The 12,168-nt window shown below is 33.6% G+C and overlaps 2 protein-coding genes across 2 annotated transcripts; both read right to left on the reverse strand.

Annotated features, from left to right (window-relative positions):
* Positions 1-2,928: 2,928 nt before the first annotated feature.
* On the reverse strand, positions 2,929-3,333 carry LOC111788471. Its single transcript, XM_023668806.1, has one exon. The coding sequence runs from the start codon at positions 3,331-3,333 to the stop codon at positions 2,929-2,931; it is 405 nt and encodes a 134-aa protein (XP_023524574.1).
* A 3,057-nt stretch (positions 3,334-6,390) lies between these two features.
* Positions 6,391-7,959, reverse strand: LOC111787431. The gene is made up of 2 exons (XM_023667390.1): positions 7,834-7,959; positions 6,391-7,219 (listed from the first exon to the last, which is right to left on the reverse strand). The coding sequence occupies exons 1-2, from the start codon at positions 7,942-7,944 to the stop codon at positions 6,482-6,484; spliced, it is 849 nt and encodes a 282-aa protein (XP_023523158.1). The 5' UTR covers positions 7,945-7,959; the 3' UTR covers positions 6,391-6,481.
* Positions 7,960-12,168: the final 4,209 nt, after the last annotated feature.

The following is a 12,168-nucleotide window of genomic DNA, read 5'->3' on the forward strand; positions in this document are numbered from 1 at the left end:
CTCTAAAAACGCCAATAAAATGACAAACCATAATAGATTTGATTGCGAAATTGACCTTATCAAAGGTAAAGGTTGACCTCAAGAACACGGAGGCTAGCCACGAGAAGGTCGAGACTGGTAATCACCCATACGAGGTCAAAACATNTTTTTTTTTTTTTTTTTTTTTTTTTTTTTTTCATGGAAAACATTATTCTTATTTATTTATTTTTTATAAAAAAAAAATATAAATTAAATATTTAAAGGCAAACTAAAATAAAATGTTATTTTATGTTTTTTATTTACCCAAATGGAATTGTGCAATCAATATTCGGGTGAAGATCCATTGTAAGTAGCCCTATCGGCCCGCCTCGCTCGATAATCTGTCCCAAAAATTTCCTCTATCCGGCGAAATTTAGTGGCGAAGCTTATGTTACCATGATTTCCATTCTTGCTCAGGTAACCAAGCATCCATGCTCCGATGGACTTCCAGAGCTGATTCGATTTCCTTGCCATTTATTGGGTGCAATTTGATCTCATTTTCTTCTCCTTTTTGGTGGAAATCTGGATCCAATTGCAGGAGCGACTTCTTGGTGCTGCACTGGGCAGCGTATTCGTCGGGGTTGTTGTTTTTGAGCAGCGGAAAAGCATATACAGATCCATTTCGGAAAATTATCCGCCAGCCACCCAATCTCCGGTATGTTTAAAATTTCCCTTTCTGTTACCCTAATGATTAACTTTTTATGGCTTGTGTTTGACCATTGTGAAAATGTAATGAAATTATCAAATGTATATGTGTGAATATTTGAATGATTGGGAATAAGGGGAGAGCGTAGTGAAATTATCAAAATTTTCAATAATGTCATTCAGGTTAAATCATCTGTNGATTTTTTTTTTTTTTTTTTTTTTTTTTTACATTTTTGACATTGATCTTAATCTAAACATGGCTTGATGTGTATAATTTTTATGTTTTTCTTTATATCAATAAATTTATGGTAAGTTATATTTCTTTTAATATAAAGCTGAAATATACATTATTTGAATACTGTAAAATCAATTTTTCTACACACGAGTTTAATTCATCATAGAAAAATATAAAGTTTTGTATAAGAATGTGTTCTTTACTTCATTTGTGAAGGATTAGATTGTAACAGACCAATGGAGGACCATGGGTATCAAGAAAATTCGTTATTTGCTGTCATTTTAGATGTCTAGGCATGCTGCATTTTGATGGTAGAAATCTGAGTGGCTACTCTTTGGACAGTTTTGATAACTGGGTTCTCAACAATATTTGTTAATTCAAAGCAGAAGTGTCTCAGAATAAGGATTTTTTTTAACAAGAAACGTCTCAGAATAAGTAACTATATGGCACCTGAATTTTTTCCATCTGGGAGTGGTGAGTATTGAATAATGTGGACTGTCAGGGTTTATGTATTTGGAAGGAATTATTGATATTATTATTTAATCTAAACTTTGTTCTTGGCCGACAAGTTCTCTTACCAACAATGTAGAATTCCTTAATGCAAGTTCTACCATCTCTGAATTTATACTTCCATCTAGCAGCTAACCCCACTAATCTAATAGCATCCTCTTTGAAACGACTTTAGATGAAAAAAGCTGTATTAGCAAAGAAATATGGCCCAGAGATTTCGCACCTATGGAATAGAGCTGTAGACCAGACATTTGGACCTGTGATTCAGGCTCTCAGTTCACGGGGATGGTGATATGTGGAGAATGTTTTCTTGATCAATGTACTTGCATGAATCATGTAAGAAAACAGAATTTTAAATTTTGTATTTTTAACATTCTGGATTATTAAACAATTGATGTTATGACTGTGGAACAAAGCTATGAGTATAAAGGCCTTTAAAACAATAAAGCTGAGTATGAATGAGAACAAAGCTATGAGTATTTTTAACATTCTGGATTATCAAACAATTGTATTTTCTACTATACATCCTCTTGCGTAAATATTTGTCTGTCATCCTTTGAGACTGTTTATGCGGCTAAATTGATGTAACTCTTATGCAATTGAAACAACGGAATTCAACTGGACGTTCTAATATTGAGTTAGCACTGAGGTTGAGCCATGTTGTGTTACTGATCACATTGTTCCAGTTGCTTATTGGCTTCTAGTGCTTGGTTTTGCTTCTATTCATCTAGTTTTTTGATGGACTCAACGAGGAAAGGGTATTGGTCACATGTGTCCAGTATTTCTCTACTTCAGCAGCTATCAACTGATATGGTTGTTTGTTGAACGATCTGAATTTTGGGGTTGCGCACTTCACAGGAAGACCCTAATGTTACGGTAGTTTTTATTGGCATTGATATGGCAATGTATGCATGACTTTTATCATTTGTATTTGTACACTTTTGTTCTATCGTGCAACCATGAACCATCTGCTTGGTATGTGTTCTTGAAGTAAATCTTGGTTCCTAAAACCTTTTGTTGGAAAGTTCCCACCATTTCTACGTACAGTTCCATTTTGGTTGGCCAAAGTTTCCAAATTCATTATATTGAGTTTTAGAACTTTTTAAGACTTTCCTTGTTGCAAACATTTAGTGCGGCCATGGTCAATAATTCTATTACTTTTTCTTCATTTGATTATTCATCTGGCATAATTTCTGGAAGGCCCCATTGCTAGTTGTGATTTTTTTTTTTCTTGGATTCATTCATGAACGCGCCTTATTAGTAGGATTAGAGCCAGAAACTTCGAAGGAGCAAAAAATTTACACATGGGGGGAGAGGAGGGATGAAGAAAATTTTAGGAAACACAATTTAGACGATAGATATAGAACAGCCTCCTATATATATAACAGAATAATAAATATGTATAGCCATAGCCGCTATCAATCTTGGAGAAATAAACAAGAAAGGAGTAATAAACTAAACCGAGGAAGAGAAGTGCCCAAGTGTTTGTTAGGCTCATAAACATGTTGGATTTGAGCATGTCAAGCACCAGGTTTTGCAGACATGGCTCGGTTTGCGTTGGCTAGGCGGGTACGTAGTACATAGTACACCCCCATCGCCAAAAACACAGCAAATGTGATGCCAAACACAATTCCCAGAATCCCACCAACCCCCTCACCTTTCTGAGTTGTTGTGGAGTATTTGCTTTCTTGTGCAGGTTTAGATTGCAGTTGAGCTGCAAGGGGCAAAGGGGAGCATTTGGATGCACCACATGGGTCTTCGGCATTGGGACTCCGGGTTCTTGGATGGAAGAAATCATATGCCATTGGAGAGAACGCCACCGGGTTCTCGTATACCAGGCCATGAGGGGCTCTGCCTTCAGCTCGGACGATGGAAAGAAATGTGAATGAAGAGAGATAGAACAGGAAAGTAAGCGTTTGAGCCATGTTTGTCGATTTTCGTCGACCCAGTGCCCTGAAGTAGAAGCAGAAGCAGAGGTAAGTTGTGATTATAGTTCCTTAACCTTTTGTGGTGCTTTTGAAATACATTTATAGTGTCTTGAGAAGTGGTTGTTGCTTGGACTTAAATTTTTGTGATGAAGAAAGGGAGGGGAAAAAGAATATGGCATTCTCTCTCTAGCGCATATACAATTATGTCCTAGGCTATACTTGAGTCCTGGCCAATTGAACACATAAGAAGTGGGGCAGGGGGTTAATAAGATAATGTGTTCAATCATGCATATTTTGTTTTGATTACAAGTTAATCAATCTCATTAAAGGATTGCGTAGCTTGAATCTTCATTTCCACTTTCATGCTTTTCTTATCATCTCATTTACTTTCCTTACTATCTTCTCAACAATTAGAATATCTCTCTCGCTCTGTCTCATCCTAATAGATCATTCATTATTTGCACGAGATATCCCCTGTTTGGGGCTTTCACGAGCACATCCATTTATTAAATGTCAAGTTCCTTCTTGTCACCACCAAGTTCACAAGACTTATCTTGGAACAAAATTCCCATTTTTAAATGTCACCAGTAACTGTGGGAAGGAGTTGGGCTTTGAAGCCCATAACCAACTTTCCTAATATTGCTACTACGTTGGAGAGTAGTAGAACGTAACATTTTTTATAAGCGATGGAAACCTCTTCCTAGCAGACATGTTTTAAAAATTCTAAGGGGAAGTTCAAAAAGGAAAGCCCAAAGAGGACAATATTTGCTCGTGGTGGGTTTGGGCTGTTATAAATGATATTAGAGCCTGACATCGGACAATGTGTCAGTGAGGAGGCTGAGCTCGAAGGGGGTGGACACGATGGGATGTGCCAGCAAGGACGCTGGACCTTTATGGGGATGGATTGGGGGGTCTACATTGATTGGAGAAGGGAACGAGTGATAGCGAGGACGTTGGGCCCTGAATAGAAGGTGGATTGTAAGATCTCACACTAGTTGGGGAGGAGAATGAAACATTCTTTATAAGGATGTGAAAACTTTTCTTTAGCGGATGAGAGAAAGCCCAAAGAGAACAATATTTGCTAGAGGTGGGTTTGAGCCGTTACATTTTGCCTTGTTTTACCTTGAAGTTGGTGCTATATTGATTGAATTGGCTCATTGGATCTATGCCCGAGCCAAATGGTAAAGTATTATCATGTCTATGATGATTTGATGATAAGCTTCATAACATCTCTCTATTATCTCTAATAGTTGGGCTAATAGACAAGTTTTGTCCTCTTGCTTTGATTACTCCCAAAGTTGTTAGATTAGTGAACTCTCGAGAATGAAAGTTCTTAAAAGTACGCCGTGTAACGTTCTTCATATAAAATTACCCTATTTTTTAAGGTTATTTTATGCTTTGAATCTCCTTTAATTCGTTAATTGTGAATTAATTGAATTTAGCTGTTCTTGGGTAATTTGGGCAATTAGAATTTTCAGTAAAGATAAAATTAATTTTTAATAAAATTTTGGAAAAAGAGATTTTAAAATAAATCTTTAATTTCAATTTGGAGGTGAATTTTTTTAGATTAATTTTTTTAATTTTATTTCTAATTCAAAAGGAAACCACAACCTTTTTCATTTAGAATTTCCTAAATCTTAGGAGTTTAAATGGTGACTCTTAGGAATGGTAGGATGTCGATTAAGACGAGAGCTTTTGTCACTTTTGGGTTCATTAACACTTTCGGCTTCGAGTTCAGCTTCACCACATCGATCGTCTTTTTTGCTCAGCTACTTTATAAATCTCTTCGTTCACAATTGCACGTGCTCGTTGCCATTGACTTCTTTATCCTTCGTCACTGTTCTCTTTTACCATCGTTTGACCATCATGCCTCGACCTTCGACAGTAGCACCAAGANTTTTTTTTTTTTTTTTTTTTTTTTTTTTTTTCATTTTGGTTGAGTAGATCTGAACTTTGAGTTCACATTTTATTCAATTGGCCTTAGATGTGAACTTTGAAATGTCACCACACTTCCATCGTTGTTCTTTGTTGGTCACCATGGCACCACATCGCTTACCTAATGGTTATGACAATCCGTAGCACAAACGATTGTGAATGAGGAAGAATGAGCATCATCAAAGAAATGTGCATGGAACACAGGCAATACTAGGGTTAAGTGCAAGGCTTGTGTACTGAGATGTCCATGGAGCATGGTGGGAAAGGTCATCACGCCACCTAGTTCTCGCAAAATTATCTATTTATTTTTATGTTCGCCGAAATTTTTTTCTAGTTTATTATTCTTTAAAAAATAATTATTTTAAAATTTTCATTTATTAATATAATCTAAATTTAAAAATTAAAAAAAAATCTTAATAAATCAATATATTTCAAATAAAAGATATATATATAATATTTTATATACATAAATTCTAAAAATTCAAAATTTAATATTACAATATAATTTTTAACTATAAAAAGGAAATCTATTAAATTGGTATTGAAAATATATTTATATTAAGAAAGGTAGAGAATTGAGTAGAGAACAGGATGGTGAATATAATATCATCCCATAATCCTATTTATTTAATGGAAAAAAAACATTCCTCATCCAGTTCGAGGCGGTAAAATAGATATCTCTATTCGTGTACGCATTGCACTAAAGGTTAGACTAACCTAACGATTTATTTTATTAGAAGGTTAGATTAACCTAACGATTTATTTTATTAGAAGGTTAGACTAACGTACCGAATTGTTTTGTTAGACCAGTGCAGTTTGATTTGGTTAGACCAATTTAGAAGTTTTTAAAACGGGCATCTATCAGTAACAAACTATCACACTCTTACAAAAAAATTTAAAGTATACACTGTCGAAAATTGTTTTGTTAGACCAGTGCAGTTTGATTTGGTTAGACCAATTTAGAAGTTTTTAAAACGCGCATCTATCAGTAACAAACTATCACACCCTTACAAAAAAAATTTAAAGTATACACTCTCGGATCTCACATCTGAAAATTTTAAAGTATACACTAGTACCATCCTTTTATACAGGGAAGAGAAGGAAATGAGAAGTATAATCTGAATTCAATTTCCAATACCAAAAACTTTAACATCTCATTTACAAATGAAACCAACTTTAATTTTTACAATACAATATATGAGTATCATTCTTACACCAATCTCTGTCTCTTTGTACACCCAAAACTGGGATTACAACCTGACACCAATGCACTACTGTGATTCAAACAACATGACTCTGACTCTGAAGGAACGCCAGAGAAATTCAACATAGAACTTGAACACATTCTAGGACTGTTCACCACAACACCCTGTCCTTTCATCAACACAGGAGGTATCTTGAACGGCTGCAACGGGGGCGGATTCCTCCACTGGGGGAGCGGCCCGGCCACCAGCAGCGTCTGAAGCAACGGCCCAGCCTCCATCACAGACTGCAGCAGCCTCCCCTTCTCTGGCAGTTTCTTCCCCTTCACAATGTTCTCAATCACCAACCCACATGGATCCACATTATACGAATCTCCAACGTTTAAGCTCGAGAAATCAGTCGACGAAACAGCATCGAAGAACGAATCAACAACGGGCGAGCCAAGAGATTGAGATTGAGGATTGTTGTTGAATGTATCAGCTGAAAGGCTGTTGGATTCTGTGATGCTGGAATTTGCTTTACCTACAGGACTTTCAGCTTGAAAATGAGATGTTAATATCAATTCATTCAACACCTTTTGAAGCTGATTCTTTGCTTCATCTCTTTCTTTGTAAGCCATTTGAAGAAGATTCATCAGATTCTTTACACTCTCTTTGTTCTTCATCATCTCTTGATTTGCCTCCATCTTTGCTGATTCTAGCTCAATTGTAGCACACAAAAGCTTCTGTTTTATCTCATCCCACCCCTATAAGCATAGCTCAATCGATTAAAACATTATAATCTCGACCGAATCGAAACATTGAAACAGGCAAAGATTCCCATTGGAAGTGAACAGAGTTTTTTGTTTGTTTTTTACAAGGGAGAATCAATTCAGCAGTGCAAAGCCAAAAACTATGCTCACTACAAGTTTCAAGACGAACATGGTCCAATCATTGCAGGATAGAATTATTTATTTGATATGATTTAACATATTCCAAAAACAAAACTGTTCCCTATCAGAAATTATGAACACCCTTGTTGGAAAATCACTGTTTCAGAACACCCAATTTCCAGAATCCTCTGTTTATTCATGAAATTGGGGTTTGAAAAAACAGCAAATTACAGAAACGAATTGAGACCCAAATGCAAAAATCGCTTGTGTTTCAGTTTTTTCAGCTCCCAACAAGAGAAACCCATGAAAGCCCAGAAGAAAGCATTTGAATAGCAACATATAGACAAGAACAGAGAGAAAATAAAGGCCAGAAAGTATCCTCCATGGATGAAGTTAACAAGAAAAGACCAAAGAAATGGAGTGGAAATGGCAAAGAGAGGAAGACCCAGAAGAGAAAATGGAAATCAGAGAGGGAGAGATTGACGAACCTGTTGATAAGTCCAGAGAGAATCAAAATCCTCCATTGATGAGAGCTTGGTGGAGAAAGGGTTAAAGGGAAAGGGAAGGATTAGGGAGTTGAAAGAAGGGTGAATTCTCATTCATTTATAGAGAGACCAGATTTTATTCACTTTTTTTAAAAAAGGTTTTGTTTTTGGACAAATATCCAATCCAATGAAGCTGCCGTCCTCATCAAACAAACAAAAATTAAAGGGTACATGCCAAAACAAAACAAATATAAAATTTTTAGATTCCATTTCCCACCTCTCCCTTCACTATTTTAATTTTTTACAATATATTCTCGAAAAAATTTCAATTTGTTCATAAATCCCCTGTAACGATCCATGCCCACCATTTGAATTAGGACCGACTTTCCTTGCATCCCATTACGACATACTCACGTTACCTATTCCTTACTTCTTAAGAGTGAAGAGTATCCATACCAACTAACACTTTGTTAGTATAAGTAGCGACTTTCAATTTTTTTAAGTCTGTCTTAGCCATCCTATTCTCAAGATCTCTCTCCTTCGAATGTTGTCTTAGATCATTTATATACCCAACTTTATTCGTGTATCACATTTTGACTCGAAAAACCTAAACACTTAGTCTAACTCAATCTAATTTAATCTTGTCTAATCTAATCCGACTATTAATGATGTGAAGTTACTAAAAAGCCCCTTAAAAGAGTCAAAACTCATAGTAGCTAGTATAGGGTTAGGGGGGGGAATAAAAAAAAGAGATTGGGGTGAGGGGGTNGAAGTTACTAAAAAGCCCCTTAAAAGAGTCAAAACTCATAGTACCTAGTATAGGGTTAGGGGGGGATTGCAAATGATAAGCATTTGCTTTGGTTCATTGGACACCTAATTCCAATTCTACAATTTTCAACGCCCTTTTCATGATTTATGTAAAATAATTTTTTTAAAAAATAAATAAAACTTATTGTTATTATTATTTTTGGAATTCTATGCTCTTTCATGATTATTTAAAATTATTTTTGTAAATTTTATTATTGAAAATTGTTTTTTTAGTTCTTTGGAACTTTTGTTTTTAACTATTAAAAGTCAACTAAATAGAAAAAAAATATATTTTTAATTTAAAAATTATATTTTCCATAAGATTTTAGATTAATTTTTTTAAAATAATCTTGAGTAGTGACTGTCACTATAGAGTTTGAATTCGTTTTCTAATCTTACTTGTCTCAACGTTATTGGACTAAGGAACATGTTTGGAATGAGNTGAGTAGTGACTGTCACTATAGAGTTTGAATTCGTTTTCTAATTTTACTTGTCTCAACGTTATTGGACTAAGGAACATGTTTGGAATGAGTTTTGAATTTTGTTCGAGAAATTTTAAATTAAGTCCAATTTTTTAAAAAAATATATGAAAGAAAAAATAAATAAATAAATAAAAGGGTTTAAATTTGAAAGGAGGAAGAGGGGCAGCCCTAGATTGCTATGCTATACTATTGTGAACTGCCCAAGAAAACTGACTTTCAACCATATTAGAGTTGACTTATTATCCTACTTATTATTCCCTTCTCCCACTACTTTATACCAAAATAGGCTTTTTTTTTTCTTTTTTTTTTATCTAAAAAAATAAAATTTTACCGTAGAAAGTTACTATCTATACCAACAAATTATATGATTAAATGTGTTTTGTTTGAAGCAATTTTATCGAATGATATCGTATAAAATTTTCGTAAAATACATGTGAGTGGTAAAAAAAAAATGCCTGAAAGATTCGGGTAAAATTTAATAATAACCGAGGCATATCCGAATAATATAATTTTCGGAGACAAATTTAGATAATAGCTTCTTTCATTTTAACGAAAAAGAATTAAAAAAATAAAAAAGAACAATATCACATGGTTTTTTTAAAAACTCGAATTAATAAAAACCACCTGACCTGATGAAACCTCCATCCGACAGCGACAAAAACAAATTCTATTATTTACCCCAAAATTAAAATTCAAATAAAATTATTAAATCGAATATTATATATTTATTCCCGACAAGCCGTTTCCGCACTTTCCACTGTTCATATTAAACTCCCAAAATAATCTTTATTGATTGAACCTTTTATTTTTGTCTTTTTTTAATTCATTTTAATTCATTTTCAATATTTTTTTTTAATTAATTTCATTTTCCAGATAAACCCTAAATTAAGATGAAAATTTAAACTTTATAATTAACATATTTTTCGTAAATACAAGCTTAATTCAACGATAATTGCCATATTATTAATTAAAAAGTTTGAGACTAAAATTTCCAACAATTTTCTACGTGTAGGCATGAACCATGCACTTATGAAACTATGAACTCAATACTGTTAAGCTTTCAAAATATAATATATATTTTTTTCTTTTGTCGACCTTATTTTATTTTAATCTCTCTCGATCCCGGCTTAATATTTATTCTAATAAAAAATATTTTTCAACTAATGTTGATCCATAACATTAGATGGATTATTAATTACTAGACTAAGTATGTGAAGTGTATTTAATATTTTTATTACTTTAAAATTATATTTTCATGATGTTATTTACCTATAAAAATGTATACAAAAGAAATTGTAAGGTGTTATTTAAAATGGTCGTTAAAGAAAGGGTTTTACTTAAAAATACTTTGTTTAAAAGCAATATCAATTACATTTTAATTCAAATATTTAATTATTTTGGTTTTTCCCAATAATACTAATACAATGAATCTAGAGCGTTGATGCATGTGTGTTTGGTTTTATTCATGTTAGTAGACGAGTTCCATGTGATCTTGATTCCATAACCTAAATTTACACGTTATAATGTTTTAGATTTGGATAATGTTTTCGCTTCAAATTAAGCATATATTATAAAATTTATAAATGAAAAAGAACCATGAACTCCGAATAAAGTAAACTCGTATCCCCCTACCCAAGGTTATATACTGTCAGTCGTTGTTGTTACTCTCTTGCTTGCTGATATAATGTCTCTTTCAAAAACCTCTCTCTTCCCTTGCCCTCGTTTTCTAAAACCTTCTTCTTAAACTGAAGGTAGAGGCTTAGCTCACTTGTGGTTGGAAAGTGAATCCGCTGCCATCAAGAGTTTGATCAATGATACATGAATAAACAGAAACTACATTCAAATGAGAATAAAAAAAGTTGATAGTTACTATTTATATGGACGTGTACCTTTCTTTTAGGTCATTTAATTAGTTAAAATATTTAAAATATAAAAACTAAAATGGGATTAAAATAATAGTTTAATGTAAAAAAGTATTGGTCAAACAAAAAGGTTTTGAAAAAAAAAAAGCCACCTCAATTAAAAGCCGGTGCCACGTGTCAATACCCGAATGGAACAGTGTGTACTTTAAAATCCAAGTATACAATAAAAGTAAACAAATATAATTTGAAATATAAACAAAAGAATAAATAATAATATTAATTAATTAATTAAAAACAACATGTCTTTGTCATTTAGTTACAGCTATTTATATATGGCGGCACCAAAGCAAGACCTGTAACGCACATGGTGTGGGGACCATTAGATCATCGACACGTGTACAGTATAAAAACAAAAGTGAGGTTGTTAGCACGTGCCGCACGAATGCGTTCTATGCGACACGTGGCGGCTTTTCCGTGTTAAGTGGCACGTGCAATTACTACACGTCGTCGTTTTGAGCTAGAGAGGAATTTAAAAGGAACAAGTAATTAGGTAATTTTTCATGCACTACACATTTGGTTTGAATGGGTTACAGCTTTGGTATGGATTCATTGTATTCAAAAAATTAATGTTAATCTTGAGTTGAATTCATTGTTTGTTTGTGTTACAAGTTAGTGGGATTTAGCAGAGATTTGGAATTTTTGTGAAACATATGTTCTTTTCACATACAAATTAGTCATTCGAATATCATTACTCGTTCTTCCCGTTTAGTTTAGTTTCAATTGATTCAGTTGACTCGTTTAGGTTTTAAGCTCGATTTCTCTGAATGAATGGATATCGTAGCTGATAAATGTTTGGTCAAAGCAAGTTTAAAAGTATCAACAAAAGCTTGGACAACAAACGAGCTTGCTCTTAGAATACCTAAACTGGTTGGATGAAATTGATTGTTCATGAATAACATGTTTCATGTGGCCTTATTACTTATTATAATTGATGTAATGATATTCGAATGAACCGTGTGATCCATGTACTTCCTTGTCGGTTATGATTGCTATGTTAACAAAATTATGTTTATGCCTTGTGAGACACTACAATGTACCATGTATGATAAACATGAATGAAATATTGAATACGAGCATACATATGGTAAGAAATTTATGTCATGATAAATATGAAAGTATTATGTGAA

This window comes from Cucurbita pepo, chromosome LG02 (assembly GCF_002806865.2).
Source record: "Cucurbita pepo subsp. pepo cultivar mu-cu-16 chromosome LG02, ASM280686v2, whole genome shotgun sequence".
In the NCBI taxonomy this organism is placed as follows: domain Eukaryota; kingdom Viridiplantae; phylum Streptophyta; class Magnoliopsida; order Cucurbitales; family Cucurbitaceae; genus Cucurbita; species Cucurbita pepo.